Here is a 22,110-nt window from a genome sequence, read left to right as displayed (position 1 = left end):
TATGTCAAAATATAATACCCAATGAATTATTAGAAGAAGAGAATTACACAAATATTTAAAACCAATTAACACAGTTAGATTTTGTATTTTAGAACACAAAATCATATAACGAAAAATAACTTTGAAGCATAATTTCTAAGCCTTAACACGTTCTCAAAATTTGGTGATATCTCAGGCCGCCCACATAAAAGGTTCTAATAAAAAAGTATACTTATATTACTAAGGCCAAGGACAAATGCCGTTCTTTTCATACACCGTTCCAAATACAAATGAACACAGAAAAATCTCATTGGTTTATTTGCATGCATTTGCAATTGGAACGTTTGGAAGGGTACATGAAAAGAACGGCGTCTGAACTAGGTAGTCTACCAGTGATATCAACAGCCATACTAAGGCGCACTTAACGAGCTTCAAATATCTCAAATATCCGAGTTTGACAGACACACGCTGAATGTAATGGCTTTCAATACTACGGTTGTTTACCAGTACGACTCTGTAGTCTTTTAGAATTCGAGTACTAGCTCGACAGCTCGAGAGTCAGATAGTAGATGCCCGCACGTGTTCGGGTGTACAGAGGCACGTACTAGCGATTCAGCTATTTGCAGTTGGGGTCGTGACGTCACGACACGTGCTTGTAATGAACACACTTGGAATCACAACATCTAGATACTTAGTTTCCTATTTAAGCAGGGAATATTTTTATGTCGAGTGGTAGCCTTCTGTTCCGTTTTTTTTCTTCTATCATCTAAAAGCGACCAATGAACAAAAAGAATGTAATTATGATGAAGGGGAAGATAAAGTCAACCCCACACTCCCCCACCCCCCTCCCCGATTCCAGTTCAACCATCTGGGCGGTCCACGTTTACGAAATATTTGTGTTATTCGCCGTGAGATATCAGATAGTTTTTTTTCCAATTAGCCGCGCTTGCTGTGCGAGGTTCTCTTACCTCGGTCGTCAGGGGTTACGTACGCATACGTGCAAAATCCTCTTGAGCTTAGCAAACAGAGCCAAAGTTTCGTGAACACTTTACATTCGCACGATAAAAAAAAACAAGCACACAACATGCGAATTGTACTCTTATATTCTGGTATCTAAACACCCGGACTAGTTTTATCGGAATACATACGGCAGCCCAAAACAGCAAACGGGTGGTATTACTTTCTCAGCTCGTCCACAATTACCCTGGTTCCAGAGGCTCCAAGTTTCACTAGAGCCGCGAAGCGGCGACAAAGAGCTCTTGTACGAGCCATCAAACAGAGAGAAAGAAAGAAAATGTGTGAAAGACTTTTTGTGAAAAGACATTTGACCCAAGCGCACCCGGAGTGATCAACAATCTAGTTTGTTTTGTTGAATAACACAATTGCGGCGAGGCGGGGGCTGGGGGTGAGTTGACTTTAAGAACAAGTAATGTAAAGCGTGCATGTTTCCGTGTGACATCATGACCCTTCATATCACGAACCCAGCGCGCGCAGCCTATCCCGGGCCTGTATTTACAGTTAGCTCGGTACTAGCCCCTCGAGGCAATCTGACCCTAGACGTGATACGATATAAACATAACCCTCAAAGCTGGTCCATAGCCAGAACGCTTGTCCTACTCGTCATGATGTCGGAAGTTATGAGTATGAGGACGCTCTGTTTGGAACTAGAGTCAGGTAGGGGTTTTCGTGTATCGTGGTATAATGTCGCGAGTGCTTGTTTAGATAAGTGATAACCGGACAAGGTCTAGTCCCTCATAACAGTACCTTTTATTCATTCATAGCCAACCTTGACTCGTCAACCCAACTAGAATATCCGAGATTGTATCTCAGTTTTATCTCCGTTTCTGTTATGTTATTGATTTGTTTTTGACAAGACTGGGACTGATTTAGCAGCGCGAACGTAGCGCAAATAATTTGATGTTTTGATGTTTACAGTAGGCTATCTCAGGCTAAAGCGAAATGCCACTAAATTCTCCAGTCTAGTACGATCTCCGCAAGGCTCGCCGTACGTGATTCCTGATAGACAATCAATTGCAGTTACGAGGTGTCAAGCTGTGCCTAATGTAGTTATTGTGATATGTGACGCTCGGGGCTTCCTTGTTATGTTTTGGAGGGCGACCGCTAGGCATGCTTAATAAATTAGACGTGTCAAAAGTTCGCTGCCCTTGGATTCGCTACTTTTATAATCAGAAGATGCTCTCACTACTCTAGGAATAGACATGGCAGCCTCAGATTTATCACATTCTCGCTACCACAACACGCTGGCTTTCTGTTTTGCAGATTGTCACAAACGTAGCCTAAGCGTACGGTTTGTAGACAGGATAAAAGACAATGTACTAACGGGTAGGGGTTCCATCCCGAAGAAAATCTTAATGAAATCTTCATCCAGCATATAGTTGATTTTTGAGTAGGCTTAAATACAGACTTCATTTTTATAAAAAAAATGGACAAATTCGTTCTCCCTTATTAAACGTTTTATAGTTATCTTTTATACAAACTATATATGCTAGGGCTACATTGATGTTTTCTGTAATCCTGTTATCTTGTAAGCTTGGCCTTTTCTCGGAAGTTCTTCGGGTGTAAGGAAACCGCGACTAAACAGGCGAACTTTGGGTCACGAAGTTATCGCAAAAAAGCCCCTCCCCCCTCCCGCACCTCCACCCTTCCAACTATTACAAACTATAATCCCATCTCCCTCACTGATTTCTAGGCTTACTACCAGAGGATCGTTGTTGTAGTTGTAGTATACTATTGAAATGCAGTCATCTCGGATATGGCGATGTCGTTATCAATAATCAATGCTGGTCGCTGCCGACATAACTATGCTGCCGAGCATAGAGCGACCAGTATCTTCAATAATAGGCGTTGGTGGCTTACAATAATTCAGGCATCAAATATTAAAAGAAAGAAAGTGTAGAGGTTTTGCCACTTTTTTTGTTTTGTCTACTTTGTGTGTCGGACTACTGTTATATGACTATTTGCCTTCATCATCAGAAGTGCATTTTTGTTGTTTTGTTGATAAAATTCATGGAATACGACAAAGTGGTGGTGAGTGATGTCTTGAAGACCGAATTCTTGGCGGTCACTTTATAAGAGCCTGTTTATATGTAAACATAATCGCTAACAGATTTGGTCGCATCGATAAGACGTTCGCTTACGGAATCGAGAGCCTTGGATTACGGAGTTTATGTAGAGATCAAAACGGGGATTTAAAATTGGGGCTGGTCACATGCGAGAGCGGTCACTCATAAAGCATTGCCTAGAAAGTGTAATTATTGGTTTCTGCAGGTCATGTTTGATAGCTTTATATTCAAGCAGACTTATATTTCGGAATCCGTTATCTATGTAGTCGCAACTACGTTCTCGTTGTTGTTGTTTTTGTCTGTTGTAGAAAAGGTCGTCAAATAACGAGTACATAAAACGCGAATCCGACGCGGATTGGCGATCCTGGACCGGCTAACGCAGACTGCTTCTTTTTCTTCCTCTATCCTTTCTTTTTTCACTGTTTAGAATATACGTATTTTCAGGATATACGTATTTTAATATATGTGTATTTTCTTTTTTCTATTCTTTTTTTTTTATCTCGCCGAAGGTCGATCGACTGTTTGTTTCTCTGGCAGCCCTGCTGAAACTCTCACTTCCATAATCTTTTATGATTTGTGATTTCTACAATTTATAGGCACACCTATCTTCAGTACTCGAGTGCATATAACATCTAACTACACAATTGTGAGTGTTGTCAGATTTTAGAGACTTATGCGAAGTAAAATGCCAAGCACCACTGACTGACTGACGTTGAATTTCGATGAATGGTTGTGATGTTTTTCTGTTGGGATATGTTTGACGGCCATTGACTACTTACGGGGCAGTTGAATAAGGGTCATTCCATTCGTCTAAGTAATCGCTAGACTGACTGATTGCCATTTTTCTCTCTTTCTGCTCTAGCGAGCTGCGATAGCGCTTGTTAAAAACGCATCTAAGGAGCGCTCGTGTGCAGTGACACTTACACGAATGCATTATTCACGAAATTGGCGTCCGTGGAAAAGTTATAATAAATTTCCGTGTTTCGGTCTTCGGTTTTCTCTTGTGAAAGGTTACGTCTTTTACTGATATATTTTAGGCAACGACAACACTCGAAGGCAAAAAAGGCATTCATTTATTCTGGCTTGAAAGCAATATCGTATCGTGATAAAGTTATCAAAACATAATTGAGCGGTAATCCCATCTTGACTCGCGGTAATGTTAAATACGCCTCGATTTACATTAATTCGCCGAGAGAGACGAAATCGTGCTGTCTCAATTAGGAATATTAGGGGCAGCGAAGGACAGAACAATTAATTAAAAAGCATTCCACTGCTTTTGATTTGAATCAATGGATTCAACCCAGGGCGGAGTAATTAATGTATAACATTATTTGGGATTAGTTCCTAATTGATAATTACTTTAGTGGCACTGATCGTGATTACGAGAATTGTTTGAACGAAAGCTTTCTTTCTTATTTAAACCGATAAAATAATCCAGGAAATTAGAAATATTTTCTCCTGAGGGACCGATCTAAATATCATCACGCGCGGCTGGTTCATGAAATAACAATCATACACAAACTTTGCTGATAAACAGAATATCAGCCTTAAATTCAGCCGCGATCAGCTCTAGATGGGAGAACGGCGTGGTCCTTTTCATACATTTGAGCGTGTCGTGCATTGGTCTCTTGGGTTGTAACGCGAGCAATCAGGCGCAGCAAGGCGTAAATGTGCCACGATGCGTGTAAATCCGCAGGGATTACTACCTGTCGAGCGCCAGATTTCGACTTGACAGCCTTCTTGTCGTGTATTGACTCGACTACTAGCAATGTTTACAGCCCGACTAGAAAACACAGAGCTTGGGTCTTATTTGGTCAACTTCCGAGGTCGAAATAGAGTTCAAAACATTTAAACAGTTAGTAGTGGAGTTAGCAGGGCGGAATATTTTGTGGGATTCCTACTACCCCTTCTACTTGAACCTTCAGTGGAGCAGAAAAGATAGTTCATCAATTTTTTAGAGTTAATAAGTTTTGGCATTTACTAAGGGTCGGCAAAGTAAAATCTTCAAACTTGCTCATCAAATAGTTGTTAATTGCCATTGTAGTGTTTTGATACCTCTTCAAACACCTTCGATTGTAGTGCGGACTAGTGCGGACTAATTACTTTGATTAATCGAGTAAATGATCAAAATACAAACCAATCATAGAGCAATTTGTGGCTGGAAGTGTGCTGTGATTGGCTGCGGCGTGCGCGTATCCTTACCACTGTAGAGCTCCACACTTGTGTGCTTCTTACGTCACTGACACACGTGATCTGGTTGGCAGTGCGCGACCGCGGTGCTATGATGCGGTACGGCCAAGTTAGTGAACCACTCAGCCAGCTCGCGACTCCGTGCTACCGGTCCAGCGTGTGGAACACAACTTGCCATAGAATTATGAAGATGGAGGCTGAACTGGAGGGTTGCGAGGAGGACTCAGATTTACTGGAAGAAGAACAAGAAGAAGAGGAGAGAGATCCTAATTTCGTGGAGGATCGCTTTCGTGTAGATCGCCGCAAGCTCGAGCAAATGCTACAAGGTATGGGTCATAAACTGTAACTCCATGCTAATGCCCCCGTGCAACATAACCAAGCTGGTCCGTCAACCCCGCGTAATTCTCCATTTTTTTTTTCATCCCTCGCAGCCGCAGTTGAAGGAATGGGTGAGACAGGCGAGCAATTCTTCCAAAGGGTAAGTGAAATCGCCGGGTTGTTTGTTGTTACGCTGTTTCTTATCATTCTCGTAAGCTTGGCGAGTAACATTTCTGAAAAATCTTTTAAATAGATCATGGAAGAAACAACAACTACCATAACATGGCCGTCAAAACTCAAGATCGGCGCAAAGTCAAAAAAAGGTGAGCGAAGATTGTAACGCATTGAGTTACTAGAATATCGTGTTTTTATCGAGCCCGGGTTAAAAAGCTGTGCAGATATTTTTGTGTTTTCGCGCGGGTCGTTACACAAATCTTGTTGATTTATCTCCGGGTCAGTTGATGTAGTTTTTTTATGTTTTGTTCAAGCGGTAAAATTGTTGAGAGTTTGAAATATCGCGCCTTGGTGAAATAATTCCTCCTTCGAGATTACTCTTAATCTTGAAAAATTTCAGTGGAATAACAACAAGAATTGATTCAAGTGTTTGAGAGTGTCGCTGTACTACCAAATTGTTTTTAGTGTTTCAAAGAACCCTCTATAACGACTATAATCGCTTTGTCTATTGTCCTCTGAAATTATTTCTTTTATCGGTATAATTCCCTTTGTTTATCCTTTCTTATAAACCATAATCAATCCGCACTGCTAACTCGCCACAGGGTCCTAAACTAGGTTTGATTACTTAACACACCGTCCTCTACGATATACTTTACCGAGTTATTTGCCCGATTAGAGATTTTTATTCCATCAGATCGCGAATTAATGTCCTGCATTCATTAAATCATGACTAAACTTAACCTAGTTTCAGGTAATTTAGTAATTTGCGGGTTTATTTTACGCTTTAGGTAATGGCATATACACGTTTGTTCTCGACTGTGGTTGTCATTCGGTTTGATTTGGTCTTTTTCCAGCATTGTCTTTCTCTCACTTCCCCTGGCATAGTATCATTACGCTCAACCGGCTTACACACATTGGAACACATTTAGGAACAACTTGTTACAATTTTAGTTCATCAAGGCGTCCGGTTTATTGTTCCGCGATCTCTCTAAACACCGCGGAGATTTTAGCTCTTCAGCCAGTTACAAATCAATTTATAACAATGGGTCCGATATTTACACGCAAAATATTAGGAAATCTTCCTTACACAAACTGAAGTATAATGTGTATCAAACATATAAACCCAAGCGATTTTCACTTAGAGTTCTTTCTCAAACAACTCATTATCCTCACCACAGGGATATGAGATGTTTTGTTTTATTATTCGAGGTAATTCATGCATGCCAAAGTTTAGAGCGAGGGAGCGCAACGCGAGCAAGCACCAGACAAATCACCCGAGCATTTTAGTCACGCATCGGCCATCAAGCGTTCTGGAACACGCTGCTCGCTCCATTGCCCGGAACGTGCTTACATTCTCTAGCACTCATGTAATGACCGATGCGTCCAGCTCGGCTCTCAGAGCGAAACGACAACCATGGTTATTCATCAAGCGTAGCGAACTTTCATTCAAGTGCCGTGATTTTTTTTTTTTTTTTTGATAGACAATCGGCTAAAGGACTTCGCTTCCGATAGACTTTTTTGAAATTGCCAGAGAAGATTTGCAGCGAATTCACATAGCACTACGTAAGGAGTTTATAAGTTCTTCGATTCTTTATTTCTCCTGTCACGAAGAGTTGTTATTTTACAGAAATTTCGCTGTACAAAATTGACGTGCTGCAATAATTGCGAGGTGACCATGATGGCATAGAATTACCGTCACGCTCAATGCCAAGGGGAAAATTACAGAAAAACATTAAGCTCTAAAGCATTTTTATTTAACACAGAATACCTAATATTCTGCTTATCTATGCCGATGGGTTATGGGTTTATGATGGAGTTCTCTTACGGTACTGTTGTAACAAGCCATGTAGGGAAACACTTAAATTCCTCCTCAAATTCTACTCGTTATCCTGTATCCACAAATAACTCATTCGAGAACGAAATTTCGAAATTCATTTTGTAGGTGAGATGTCTACATCTCCTAGATATAAAAAAACGGTGTGGTTAATTCTTCGGTAATCAATGCACGTTTGTGTAACTGGCGATGGGAGCAAGTTGACAGTTTTTTTAAAAATTGATTATTATAAGTGCCGTGTCCTATCCTGCAGATTTTTATTTATTCATTCTAGTGAAGTAACCAGATACTCTAGGATAATGTCTTTATTAATTTGGCACCGTTTACTACCAATTTGAAAAAAGGCCAGTTCTTTACCCTCTATATCGCTCTCTTATTATAAGCTAGCCACAGGGTACCCCAAACTCAATAAGATTTCTTCCAAAAAATAAACTCTCTAGCCTTCTACAAACTCTATATTTCCATTCATAACGCAAAACCTTTTTCACATGTTTATCATGGCTTGGAACACAAATAAACTTAGACAATTGGCGCATTATAATAGCTAATATAATTAATGCCTGCTGATGCAGCATTTTAAACCTATGACTAGGGCAAAGTCCATTTTGTAACGCAAACAGATTACTGTTCTATGGATTTTAGATCAAGGTCATCCTACTAAAGTGGGTATAGATTGAAGACTAGACTAGATTCAATTGATCAGGTAATTTCCCCTTGACTTAAAGAATAGCAAAGCTGTTACAGCTGTTAAGAGTTGTTGCTATTCCAGTCCCTTTGCATATGTCCTATACAGTATTTTTATAAAGGTCTAAAGCATTAAAAGAAAGCATTTTTAGGAAGGCTTTTTTTGTTTCAGACCCTCATATCAAAGTGGCAGGTCTACCAGACTCTGTAAGAATGGCCAAAGAGAAAGTCATGGCTGTTCTGGATACAAAGGTAGGTTGGTACTAAAAATAGCATTCCTACTTCCTCCAATAGAGACAAACAGTGAAGTATTTGTAATGTAAAAGATGGGGAATCAGCTATTGGTAGAATGCAAATGTCATTTCCATCCAAAAATTTTTCTGTAGCAATTCTGATAGATGAACGTATTTCTACACTTATTGGCTCCAACCACAGATGGTTATAATGTTTGTAAACAACTGCCAGCCTGTGTAGAAGTGCTCCAATTATACGATCTTCAATCTATTTAAAGTCCAGATTAAATGGCCTTTCTTTTCTCCTGGCGGAAAAAAGATACAGAAGAATGTTTGAAAAAGTACCTCTGTCGTCTGACGATAACCAGATTATAAATACTGCTGAATTTTGTATCCCTTTAAAATGATTGTAGCAAAATCATAACTTCGTTATATATCATCTGTAAGATATTTTATGTCAATCTCATTAAACATTGTCTCAGCATAAATAAGTCATAGAGAAACTCTATCCACTGCTTTTACAGTAGCCAATAGTCTTGATGTTTGAAGTGATCTTTACCCAGTGAAAAGTTAAGAGGCTCTTTGAATGACTAGAACAAATTAAAGGTTTCAGAAAAAAATACTCTTGTATTATCTACGCAGTTAGACATAATTTTCAACCAAAATTGCACCAGCAGGACAAATATCTTTCCCTTTTTAGCCCTGGAGATGATAAAAATATGACTGAAATTTTAGTAAGTTGTAAGTTTCGTAATTTGAGTAACTGTGTATATCATTATCTTATTCTAGTCAAGCAGGGTAACACTGAAAATGGATGTTTCTCACACCGACCACTCTCATATAATTGGCAAAGGAGGGTATAACATAAAGAAAGGTAAGGTTCTGGGACTCAGGGGATTCTGAAAACCCCCTTTCCCTTCAACTTGATCCAAAAAAACAATGAAAGAAGTCAATGTAAAAGATGAGGAATCAGTAGTAGGATTCCCCTCCTATTCGAAATTGAAAAACTGGTGTGCACGACATCAACATTTTTATCTATTTTTGAAATATTATAAGCAAATTAAACTTAAAAAAACTTGTGTCTTGGGTAATGATTTACTGTAGATCTATTTAAAAAAGTTTGATTGCTTTTTACTGTTTTACAGTGATGCAAGATACAGGATGTCATATCCATTTCCCTGACTCTAACAGGGGGTCATCAAGTGAAAAAAGTAACCAGGTACTGTAAGAAGGTCATGGCAAACCATTTAACTAATTGAATTTTTTTTCTTAAATTATGGAACACTTTTACAAATTATAGCTCTTTAGCTATAACTTGGTTATGTTAACACCACACTATGGGTTTTCTAATCATATGTTCATTCTTTATTTTGTTTATCTTTTATTGTGATTTGACTCTTCAGTTTTTGCCCTTGAGTACTGATTTATTTTCCTTATTATACTTTAGGTCTCAATTGCTGGCCAGCCTCTTGGCGTAGAAAGTGCTCGCCTCCACATCAGGGTAAATTGAAATTCCTTTCTGCTAATGTGCATTATATCCCAGTGATAAATTTTCACACACACTCATTGGTCAATACGGATCACATGCATATTTTCACAGGACAAATATCAGTCTATAACGTCCAGCCAAAGTGATATCTGTCCTGTGAAGATTTTTGTACAGTCAAAACTCACGTTTTGTCTGCCCAATAACTCCTCAAACAAGGATTTCAAAACGCTATGAAGGCACAGAAAGAATTTTTTATTTCTTTTATAGAAAAACTATCAATATATTTTGTTAGAATTTATCCTGAAATTTATCCGAAAGAAAAAGCAATTACAAAAAACTTCACATCAGCGCGCGCTCGTGGCGTCATTCCCGTGCACGTCAGCGCGCGCGCAGAAGAATTGTCAAAATTGAAAACTTTTGCTTCAATTTCTATTCCAGCTTTCAGCAGAACAATAAGAAAACAGTCTAGGAAATGGTCCTTAAAATTTCACAGTTGCCCTCGAAGCTTCGCTTTTTGGCCAACCGTTTATTTTTCGTACCATTTCTCATCCTTGGACATTATCCGCCGATATCCCAGTAGCCAGGTGTTTATTTACTAAATAACCCTCTAACTTATTGTTCCTTAAATACAACATTTATTTTTAAAAGAGGGAACTGACGATTGTGAATTACTAATAGAAAATAAAAAAGTAAATATTTTGTGTTAATAGGAAATGCTTCCACTAATCCTCACATTCGAGCTGCCATTGACGGGAAGGTCGCCGATGGATAATAACACTAATGTTATCCAGCGAATTGGCCAAACTTACAACGTAGCCATCTCTTTTAAACAGGTACAATGACAACAACAAATTGATTTAGGCATTTGAAGATCTTCAAACTATGGAATAACAAAATACCTTATTATCCTCGCACACAACTGCGTTTAATAGTTCCATGTGTTTTTTCTTCATTATCTTCTTTTGCTCTCCCATCGTTATTTCTTTTTTCTTATTCCTCCATTTTATTTTTATTTTCCTCGCTTTATGGTGGTCAGCGGTGAGTTATATATCCACAGGAAGCCAAAATATTTTTTCGCGCGCTACCGCACCGCGAGTCGGGGGAAAAATAATATATCAGGAGGTAACAAATGGACAGATTGTGAACATATTACTGTAAAAAAAAAAGCGGTTTTTAGAAGTGAATAAGAAATCCGTCTCAGAATAACTCTATTAGCCAGAAACCGTAGTTACTGTTTGCTGTTTCTTTTCCCAAGTCGCGCTCGTCCGTACTTTGTTAATTGGTCTGTTTGGCAAGCTAAATAGGAATACTGCTATAACACTTTGGGCGCGGTACATTTCAGAGACCACGCTGTGCGAGTCAGACAGCGATTGTGAGAGGAAGCCAACAGCACGTACCCGCTATCAAGGTATTTCTTGTCTCTTACCGTGTTATCAGTCACACACCTTTATAAGTTAGCCGCACACAATAACAATAAGCATACTCTGACTTATATGTCTTCTTCTCCCCCACCCTCATCCAAATAAAACAAATGCCCTTATTCACTGCCTCTGGTCCAGGCCCCTAGACTCTCCTTTTTCAGTGTATTAATCAGCATCTGCTTTATATCTTTACCAGGAAGCGATCAAGAGGCTCGTTGAGCATTTTACCGGCAGCATAGCGGTAAGTTGCGCGTCATCTTGGCCACCGAATGTTATTAATGTCAGTGTGTGTATATCTCTTTTTTATTGTACTATATTTGTTTTATTTTATTTTGTTTTATATACATGATTTTCCCGGAGGCTGACAGATACCTACAGGGCATAGTCCTAATTACAGGTTCCCTGTTTTGGAATTATCTTAGTGTTTTTTATCACTCTAGAGCATTGTTTGTGTTTGCGTTACAGTCTGCGGTGCCCGTCAGCATGCAAATAGACATCGCTCCCCAACACCACTTGTTTATCATCGGCAAAAATGGTGCCAACATCAAGCACATCACCCAGCAGACAGGAGCAAGGTACTAAGACACGCCGAAGGGTGTGGACTTGTTTGACTGGGATATAGAAGGAGTCCTGGGTTACGTGTGTGGGTGGGGTGGAGCACGGAAGGGCTGAAGTGCGCATGTGTGAGGTGGGTACAGGCCCACAAAGGAAAGGGTGTTAGAATGCGTGAGATGAGGAAAGGGGTGAGTTGTTAACGGAATTAAGGGGATGGTGGTCGGAGGGGAGGGCTTGTGTTAGGACTCAGCACAGCTAGCAGTTGCAAGTTGCTAACCAAAGGTCTAAACGAGCTGCGGGTGGATTGATTATGTAGAATCTGATTACCCGCTGTAATTAGCTGTAACTATCCTGCATTTTGTTCTCCTAGCGTGAACTTCCCAGACCCCAACGGAACGCAACGTAAAGGGGTTGTTTTCTTGAGTGGGTCAGTGGAATCTGTCATCTGTGCACGCGCACAACTGCTGGTAAGTGTGTCGAACATTTTAGCGGAGCATCAGTAGTATGTTACGATGTATTTGATTCTTGAGGCGGGCTTCTAACAGAGAGACGGACGCGAATAGGGGCTACTACCTGCGATAACAATAACCTCTGGGTGATGATCCGACAAAATTGTTTGAGATAATTATAGCTTTACATTTTGCAGTGAATTTGTTCGCTAAATGTGGCATTTCCTTGTTGCGCTTTTAGGACTGTCTGCCACTTGTCTTGATGTTTGACCTTCGAGAAGAAGATGGTGATATTGACGCGAGTAAGTTATAAAAATAGTTAGGGAGAACGAAACATGCTTCAACCGTACTTGTGAAATTGGAAGCGGTTGAAATGTTATTAGTTTAAAATGTTATTTTTTTGTTTGGTCGTTTCTTATCTATGTTATGGTGTCTTTGTTCCAGTGCAATTAAACAAAGTGATGGAGCGATATGATGTCTTCGTCAGCGTCAAACCGAAGCCAAAACAACCCAGCAAGGTACATTTATTTGCGCACGCCGATATCACGTAATGATTAAGTATTACTATCCCTCCCTCCCTCCCCCCTCCTTGGATCCGCCCTTGAATGAAGAGAGAACAACAAAGGCTGTTGGGACACGAGCGCGCACTGTTCAATGAATTAAATAAATATATTATTTCCTTCCAGTCTGTGATTATCAAGAGTGCCGAGCGAAACGCGAGGAACATCTACTTGGCAAGGATGGAGCTCTTGGGACTGGACAACAACGAGAACCGCGCCGTGTCCCCGACCTATTCCTCCTCGTCCTCCCTGTCCCCTGGGGACCTGGACAGACCCTGTTACCCGGGAGTCCTTGATTTATCACCCACCTTGCCTTATGGCAATGTGATGAATGGCAAGACGAGTCCTTCGCCTCCGCCAAACTCGTGGTTCCCCACGACCGCGCCGTCTCCACAGCACAATACGAGTAAGTCGACTGAATCTTGTTTTCCTTTGAAGACTCGATTTTATTGTCAGGTGGCTAGGCGAGATGTCAAGGCTCGTGTCAAACAACGCTGAATACATTTTGCGCATATGGGTGATTTTAAGGAGAACCGTGTTTTGATCCATATTGCGTTCTCCGTTGTCCGATGGTGTCCTTGGGTGTATTCGTAGGGGTGTTCGGTTATCCGATGGTGCGCTCGGGTATCCCGATGCTCTTGGGTGTCCGATGGTTTGCCCGAGCATCCGATGGTGCGTTCGTGTATCCGATGATGTGCCCGGATATTTGATGATGTGCTCGAGTATCCGATCGATGGTGTTCTCGGATACCCAGGGCGAAAAGAGTCTGGAGGGGAAAGCGTTAACGAGGTGCAGAAAAATCAGGGGGAGTGAGGGGGCTAGAAGCGAAGTCACTTTCTTTGCTTTGTGTTCTTGAAGATATTTGCTATACACAGAGCTGTTGTTTCTCGTCTCTTCTTTCTCCATAACTTTCTCGCAATCATTTCCTCGCCATTAATTCCTCATTGATTTTTCAGGTACGTCCCTTATCCGAACATCAGCTCCTCAGTACAACTACCTGTCACCAAGCCCCCCACCCCTTCCTCCCCCAGGACTTGGACCACCTAACACTATTGGAGTGGTGCCGACTACATACGGGGATTTCACGACGTCACCAGGCTACTGCAGCATCGACAGCGCGGGCTCAATTTTGAGTGGTAAGTCATTGATATTCATTGTCTCTTTTGCTCCCTTTTTCAAGAGGTTCCCAAATGATATGAAAAAAGGGTCCAACCTGCCTATTATATTGAGGTGACCATCACTCTTCACAACTTCAAATCTATCTGAAGAGGTTGCTTCCAGGGCATTTTTATATCTAAAAATCTCTTGGACTCGGTTTCTTTAGTCCCCCTTCTTTGCGATCACTTTATCTGATTGAAATCATTTGCTCCTTAGGAACCACCTCACCTGTTAAGACGACAGTAAGTCCAATTGGCACTAGGTCACAAAGTCCATTCCACAACGTCCGAAGTCCAGTCATGGACCATCGACCAAGCTCTTCGGGCAGCTCTAGCCCCCGCAGCCCTACAGTAGGGAGTCCCCCGACCATACAAGACGACGGTAAGTATATGACACACGACCCCTCCCCCCTCGCCCCCAGCCCTACAATGGGAAGACCCCTACCATAGAAGACGACGGCGACATACGGGAGGATGCCCCCCACTCTCACTATTTTATCAAGATAATGTATGGAGAGTCCAATATGGAAAACCATATTGTCACAACTCAGAAAACATGCTTGACACATTTTAGAAAAATTAAGGAGTTAAGCCCGTACCAGTGATATCTGCTCTCCGCCCATTTCACATAGATACAGGTACATAGATACACCTTACACTTGTGTTTCTAAAAAATGACGGTTTTGTTTGTTCTTCAGCTTACACGACCTCTCGCATGCGGAGCGACAGCGAGCTTGAAAAACTGGTGAGTCCTTTCGGCAGATAGACCAGATAGTCCTAAGCGCGCGTTTGGATATTGCATAAGGACTGAGAGGTGGACGAGTGTGCTAGGGGCGCCTCTTCTTGGGTTGTTCGTGGGACACTGGGTGTGAAAAATGGAGAAAATAAGAGGGGGAAAGAGAGAGAAATGGCGAATATGGGGATGGGAATTGCAAAAGGGAACATTTAGCCTCTCAATGGAGGTTTCTTCTCTAGGATGTTTTAGTGGAAACATTCTCGTCATCATATAGGTGAATGTATGTAAATGTCAATTGTTTGTTATTGACTGTTAACTCTACTCTTCTAGCTATCACATGCTGGAAACAGTTCTACAAATGGTGAGTGATCTTTTAGTCAGTTTTAAAGTTGTAGATGTATTTTCCAGCACCTCATATAATTTACTAGCGACTGTGACTGATGCTTCTTTCCCCTTCTTTACCAGGGAACATGCTCACGTCCGAACGACAGACTGTCGAAATACTGTCTGGAGCAAAAAATGTTTCTCTTCAGTGAGTGTTTTCCTGATTCAATGTACCCACAATCTTTGTCTATGAATGTTTGGTTGGGTGTGTCAGTTATGGGTGAGTAGCACTCATGTGTTTTTTTTTTTTTTTTTCTTCTCACAGCACCAGTGACTCAGGCGAATCGGAAAGTCTCAGCTCATCACTTCGTTCATCACTGTAAGAACCTTCCCCACGGGGGGGATTTTCTCAGAGCCCAAACAAGCCTCTCCCCCTCCCCCCCTTCCCCCCCCCCCCCCCCCCCCCCTCCCGGCCCGGAATCTCAAAATTTCTTTTTGGTATCACACTCGAGTATTTGTTTATGTTTGTTTTGAAGAATCTGTTGCAAAATTAAGTACAAATAGTGTGGAAATAAAGTCCTTAAACTCTCATATACGGCTCAGGTATACCTGTAATACTTATAGAATGTCTGAACGACTACCTAGTACACCGTCACTGGCAAAAATGCGGAATATTTTTAGCAATATATTATCCACGTCCAAATTTTGTTCGCCCTTTTTTTCCGTCCCCTGGAGCCCTTATTGTACTAACTCTATCCTGCGTTATGCAGATTCAACAAGCTGTTATTAAATCATCCTCATTCCATTCCACCGGTAAGTGAAAATAATTTTTCGGCCTTGTTTCTTATCTGCTAATCGCTTTGGGATGTCGCGTTTATCATCTTACGTTTGACTTATTTTGCTGCAGATTGACGAATATGAAAGGAAAAAGGAGTTAGCATCTAAAGGTAATGTCATCAGATAATGTTTTCCATCATGTGTCCACAGTCTCTAGCCTCGACGCCAGCCTTGTGCGGATATAGAAATGATCCACCCAACCCCACCCCATATTTGTGGACGTTTTCCTGAACTGTCAATCAACGAATTACCCCCCCACCCGCGCGCATAAATGGTCTAAAAGAGCCTGGAACGAGCCCTACAGTATTGCCTGGTCTTCTTGTTGGTTATTAACAGTTACCAGATTACGAAAAGATATTCATTCACAAACTTTATCCACATTAGTGCTGTAGAAATATCTATGAATCATGGATTTGCTGATTTTTTTTCAACTCTTAATTTCCAGCTATGCAGAAAAAAGTTCACTTTCCTGAGGTCCGTGTCCCAACAAACTCATGGAGTGGCCTCGGCTTCTCCAAGTCCATGCCGGAGTCTGCCATCAAGGAATTGGTGAGTACAATCATCTAAACCAAAAGTTGTCCTTTCGCCGAGGTATTTATAAATGGAACGGGGCTATAGAGCCCTTATCAACCACACCCTTGTAATCGTTTTTATTCTAAATTGGAAGAACTATAACCTTAAACTAAACTAAACCTACTAAATTCAATCAAAAATATCGGAGTAGCTTGCCAGAGGCGGCGGACGGGAGGGGGAAGAAGGGACATTTGTCTCCCATCGCGCGGTTTAAATATTAGAAATGTATTAGGCGTTTAATGTATATAGGAAAATACACAATGGCGTCCCGAATTTAAACAAGCAAATACATGTAATATCCGAAAAGACGCCCCATACATCAAAGTCTAGGCATTCTTGTGTTGGTTGGGGTAGCTTTGCTAAACTCCCTGAACGTCTCGTGTTATTGTAGCTTGAGTCCAAGGGACGGAACCAGGGAGGAAACATGCTACCGTACACTCCAGTGAATGGAACCCTACATGAAGTAAGTACCGAACATCTCCTGTCCCTCTGCAAATCTACACAGCAGAAAGAAAAAAAAGCCATTTTCAATAAAACCCTACTATATTAAACCTAATTGGTGGGGAGAATGATTTGACAACAATAAAATTGTATTTTTTCCATCAAGAGTGAGTAACGTGGTTTTTTTTATTCGCAGCATCCTTTCTCGCCATCTTCTCTCATGCCTGATCAGCCAACCACAAGAGAGTCACGGAGCTACAGCACGTCATCATATGAGGTAAGCAATTTAGCATACACGTGACCTAGATGTGACCACGTTACCATAGCGCGTGACTTGAGGTTAGCAATTACCTAACACGTGACTTATGAGGTAAACAATTACTTAACACATGACTTATGAGGTAAACAATTACTTAACACTTGAGGTAAGCGATAAACACGACAAACATCATAGCTCGTCCAATGAGGAGTCGTCCGTATACATAAGTTATCATATGATATTCCATATGCACGTCCGTTGTCTTGTTTCATGTTACTATGAACCAGGCCTTAATAGTTCACGTTTATTTCGTTTCATAGGTTCACCCCCCGAATGACCGAAAAGGTAAAACGAAATTCTTGTTTAGACGTTATTGTCTCTTCGTTGACTCTTAAATTACGCTAGATACTGAAAAGATATCGTTGATCGTTATTTGCAGAAGCAACATTCAGCCCTACTGTGGGGGAATGGAGTCGAGGCTCTTACTCTGGCGCTTCTTCGCACCCACCTACCACAGGTAAAGATGAACTCTCTTACCTCAATGGGTAACCGTGATTCTGTGAATTCTGTGAACTCTCCTCAAAATATTTAACTACCAAACTGCTTTCAAGTTTTCGTTATTAAAATTAACTGAATAGGGGACTTGCGCTAAGAGATCACGTGACTGTTTGGGTGGCAAACTAGCGCGCGCTCTGGCTTTTAGCGGCGAAATAACAGCAACAAAAAGCAATTTATTTAGCGCTTACGAATAAGCGAGAACGTTTCTTTGTCAGAAAGCCTTTAATCTCATATTAAGATTTTATTTTTAGTCGTTCTTTGGCTTGACGGGCGCTGTAATTTCTGATTTTATTTTGGCTTGAATTTTCCACCCAAAAGGTGGAAAGTCTCCTATTGCATTTAATTGCTTCCTAATTGGTCATCGCCTGGAGCATAGATAGCGATATAATTTCTGTGCTGACCAATGGGAATGCTTCAAAGAGTTTGAATAACATAAGCCAGAAGGCAATTTACCGTGTTGGCTGCGAGAATTCGCAGAATATTGAATACCGCAGTGAGGTCACGTTACCAAGATGTGCTCCCGCAGACATTTTCAAAACCGATTAAACCTAGATCGACTTTTCGTTTTCTGTTCTAGATTTGCAGAGTTTATTCGACAGACTTGGTCTAGCTAAGTACTTTGGCAAATTCCAAGAACAAGAGGTAAGTACTTTTTTGTAAGGAAAAGGGAGAGATCGTCGTGGAGGTTTGGAATAAAAGATTCATAAGAATGTCGGCGTAGCAGGGTTTTTTTTCGAGGAAGTTGTGTACGCTATGCAAAAGTGATAAGCATCATTTCATCGAGGAAAAAGAGGGTAACGGAAGGATGGTGAATATCGAGCTGGGCTTAGATTATTTTAAAGTATCTTAATTAAACCGCATCTACACTCTAGGACAATAAAACGAAGACAAGGAAACGTAAAAAAGCGGGATATTTTCCTTTTCCCGCTAAAACCAAAATCCATTTCCTCTGGGCGTTGTTGTAAAAGAATAAGTGAGAGACGAATACTAAAATACAACATACTGTGATCCTACCGTGTGACCCTATTGTCACGTATTGTCCAATGTTGAAAGTGTTGATGGTCTTGTGCAGAGATTGTCCTATTCATGGATGAAGGCAGCATTTCCGAAACGTAAAAAAAAAAAATGATTTAGCAGAGTCGTAGCAGGCTACGTAAGATTGGAGGGGGGGGGGGGGGGGGGCAATAAAGAAAAAAAATGCTGGGGGGGCACACAGCCACGCCTCTTCTGGTTATTTTCTTTCAATTTTCGAAAATATTGGGGGTGCAAATGCCCCCAGTGCCCCACCCCCTGCTACGGCACTGTTCAGCGATTCAAGTAATTATTTTTATATAATAAGTCCTTTGTTTAAATAACCATTGTCTGTGTTTGCAGATTGACCTTCAGACCTTCATGACATTAACTGAAGATGATCTCAAAGAGATTGGTGTTTCCACGTTTGGACCAAGGAGAAAGCTGCTAATGGCTATCTCAGGTGCGTGTTGAGGGAGGGTTATCATTCTATACTTTTGTTAATCAGTTAATTAATTTAGATAAAGTTTCATCGTGCATTTTCAACCTGAATCGAAACCTAAAAGTGCCTTAACATCACCATATTCATCATCGTCATCATTATCGACCTTATATTTACCATTATCATCATCGTCATCATCTTGATCGTCTTCAAATCATCACCATCAATAACCACACCTTGTGACCTTGTTTTTACAGACTTGAACAACAAACAGCAAGACGCCAAACAATCAACCAGCCCTCGCAGTACGAGTCCGTCCCAGTCCTACTCGGATGACAACTCCTCCCAAGACCACGCCTTTCCAAAGCGTCTTCAACTGAATATTGCTAGTCATAGTGGGAGGTGGTGATGAGGTCATAGTGGGAGGTTGTCATTCATTTGAGGTGGTGATGACGTCATTCATTTATTAGGAAAAGTAGGGCTTCAAGGATTTCGGAATACGTTGAGAAAAATGAGACAATATAAAAGCGGCCAGTAGTAAAGCCGAAATTTGAATTATCCGATATCACAAATTTATAAAAAAAAAAGACCGTTCCCATAATTGTTAATGTATTGGTAATATATAAGTACGAAAAATACTAATTGATTTTTTTTTTGGAAAAAAAGAACGGGAACGAAGCATTTTCTGGGTCCTATGGATCTATTTAAAGAGACATTTAAAGTAATTATTGTTATTATTATCAAAACATTCGCAGCGAAAAGGTTTATGCATAATGAAAATCTAGAATATAGTATATATTTCCCTGATTTACTCTTGGAGGAAGTGCACCTACGGTGTCACGCAAGAAACATATGATTGCGTGACAGAGCACTGGACTTGTTCTTCCCTCGGGTAAATCTCGTTGGTTTTCTAAAGTTACATTTACCTTAAAAAATCCATACGTTTTGATATCACATTAAGCATAAATTTTTTATGAGATTGAATCCCGTTATCAAGAGATTTTGTTTAAAAAACATTCATATTAACATAACTCGTAATGTTTGTGATTGTGCGAATTGTGGATTAACAAAATTTCTATCGCTTCATGATTATTTTTCTTGAACATACAGTACATTTTTACAAAGTTCTATTTTCAGTTAATTAATACGTTATTACGTAACACAATCAAGTTCTCAGTCAAATTTATTGAGTAAAATTTGGAATATTTTTCTTTTATCAGAACCAGCTCTATCTAAATATTTTTTTAAAAATTATTTTCAAAAAAAGGTTTTAAAAAAATACTAAACAATTGTTTTAAAAATCTTTGTGTTAACTAAGATAACAAAAATATCCGTTTAGTTGGTTGTCATCAGATCGATTAAACAGAAAATTTGCATGCTTTTGATTCGACAACGACATCGAATGTCGCATTAACCAACGACGAAAATCAAACCCTTAACGACTCTTTAGTCCTGCGTGCCTTTCCCGTCAATCTCGTTAGGCGAGGTCGAGGGTGAAGGGATTGGCAGTACACGTGGGACATCACGTGGTAGTACACGTGAGCTATCACGTGGCACATTAAGGTTATCACGGCGAAGGCTCATAGTGCTCCCCGATAAGCAAGTATGCGCCCCTACATCGCCTAGATCTAAATTGCTTAGATTGATTTACCCTGGGAACCATAAGGGGCTCAGAGGATGTTTTGGAAACCTTTTGGCATACCTTGAGACATATGCTGGTCGCATGATTAAGAGTCAATCTTATAGACTAGAATCTAATTTGATTTGCAATGATAATTTTGTACAAATAATTGACGAGGTAATAATATTATATCTAACGACTTGCTCAACAGTGCTGTGAACTAATAGTTATTGAATAATGATTAACGGCCAAATGATGCAAAATTTCCTTATTCCAAGACTCCGCAAAAGGGCGCAGTCACTTACCAACAAGATATCGCCTTATTTATTTCATCCACAATGTCGTCCAATTAATGAATAGAATATTTTTTTCTGGTATAGCAGACCTAAAGAAATGGAATTAAGTAAAAAAATGCGTGTACATATTATTTCCCTCTTAAACCGTAAACCTTGCTCGTTGTAACATTTTGCCGTCATCTTGTTTCATTCGTGAATATATATATTTTTTTCTAATAGACTATTTTCGGTTTGATTAGATTAAGTAGGGATAATATATCTTCCGAAAATCTTATGACGAGATTTTGATTTTCTCGAGGCTTGTTATAATTTTCTTTGTCCCTTGCTCCAAATTAATACGAAAATAGTCTCCCGGAAAGCTTGATGACTAAAAAGCTATAAGAAAAAAAGACAGTTAACAGGTCATTCTGCTATTAGCAGATCCAGGTGTTTGGGTTGCCTGGTGCGTCGAGCGGCCCATTTTGGCGCCAAAATCAGGCAGCAAAAACGCAGAGGAACTGCTATTATGCTAGCTGTAGATAGTGAATGCCTAAATAGGCAAGTAAAGTTTAGAATTTGAAATGTTTTGCACGAATTTCTGAGTATTCAGCTCACGGGTTCGTATAATGAATGATGAATACTCGAACATGTTTCTTTGTGTTCATGCTTATTAGAGATACCAGGTTAAGTTGGTACATACATGTGCAACAAATAAAGAATCTGAACTATATAGTTCATCAAAATAAAATCCTCTTTAATTACATTCTCGCCAGTCTGCCAAAGTAAATAAATGCTCAAGGTTTCTTTTCAAACATGCACGCGCCTCTATTTTTCTCCAATTTCTTGGAATCCCTATTAAGAGTCACTGAGAAGGCAATCTCTTGAGCGTCACTTGAAGTATCAGAAT

General features: G+C 40.3%; 1 protein-coding gene across 3 annotated transcripts; it reads left to right on the top strand.

Annotated features, from left to right (window-relative positions):
• Positions 1-1,497: 1,497 nt before the first annotated feature.
• LOC5502956 (protein bicaudal C homolog 1-B) lies at positions 1,498-21,966 on the top strand. Of its 3 annotated transcripts, XM_048725623.1 has the most exons (32): positions 1,498-1,653; positions 5,327-5,578; positions 5,684-5,730; positions 5,824-5,893; positions 8,435-8,514; positions 9,285-9,369; positions 9,641-9,714; positions 9,943-9,996; positions 10,695-10,817; positions 11,327-11,392; positions 11,602-11,646; positions 11,871-11,980; positions 12,331-12,427; positions 12,651-12,711; positions 12,854-12,927; positions 13,096-13,375; positions 13,926-14,105; positions 14,344-14,508; positions 14,825-14,871; positions 15,193-15,223; positions 15,328-15,394; positions 15,512-15,565; positions 15,957-15,999; positions 16,094-16,133; positions 16,469-16,572; positions 16,988-17,059; positions 17,234-17,314; positions 17,617-17,641; positions 17,736-17,813; positions 18,432-18,496; positions 19,229-19,328; positions 19,565-21,966. In XM_048725623.1, the coding sequence occupies exons 1-32, from the start codon at positions 1,602-1,604 to the stop codon at positions 19,714-19,716; spliced, it is 2,874 nt and encodes a 957-aa protein (XP_048581580.1). In that variant the 5' UTR covers positions 1,498-1,601; the 3' UTR covers positions 19,717-21,966. The 3 variants fall into 3 exon arrangements, with proteins under 3 accessions (XP_048581580.1, XP_048581582.1, XP_048581581.1); XM_048725625.1 differs by lacking the exons at positions 1,498-1,653; positions 5,327-5,578; positions 5,684-5,730; positions 5,824-5,893 and adding an exon at positions 7,203-7,307; XM_048725624.1 differs by lacking the exons at positions 1,498-1,653; positions 5,327-5,578; positions 5,684-5,730; positions 5,824-5,893 and adding an exon at positions 8,175-8,281.
• The last annotated feature ends 144 nt before the right edge of the window (positions 21,967-22,110 follow it).

Source organism: Nematostella vectensis, chromosome 3 (assembly GCF_932526225.1).
Source record: "Nematostella vectensis chromosome 3, jaNemVect1.1, whole genome shotgun sequence".
Lineage (NCBI taxonomy): Eukaryota > Metazoa > Cnidaria > Anthozoa > Actiniaria > Edwardsiidae > Nematostella > Nematostella vectensis.
Note: the sequence above shows the minus strand (reverse complement) of the source record. Positions and strands in the feature narration are given on the sequence as shown.

Coding starts and splice junctions, on each gene's coding strand:
- LOC5502956 (XM_048725623.1), top strand. CDS start 1,602: ATGATGTCGGAAGTTATGAGTATGAGGACGCTCTGTTTGGAACTAGAG. Junction 14,509..14,824: donor CCCGACCATACAAGACGACG/GTAAGTATATGA, acceptor TTTGTTCTTCAG/CTTACACGACCTCTCGCATG. Junction 15,224..15,327: donor TGGAAACAGTTCTACAAATG/GTGAGTGATCTT, acceptor CTTCTTTACCAG/GGAACATGCTCACGTCCGAA.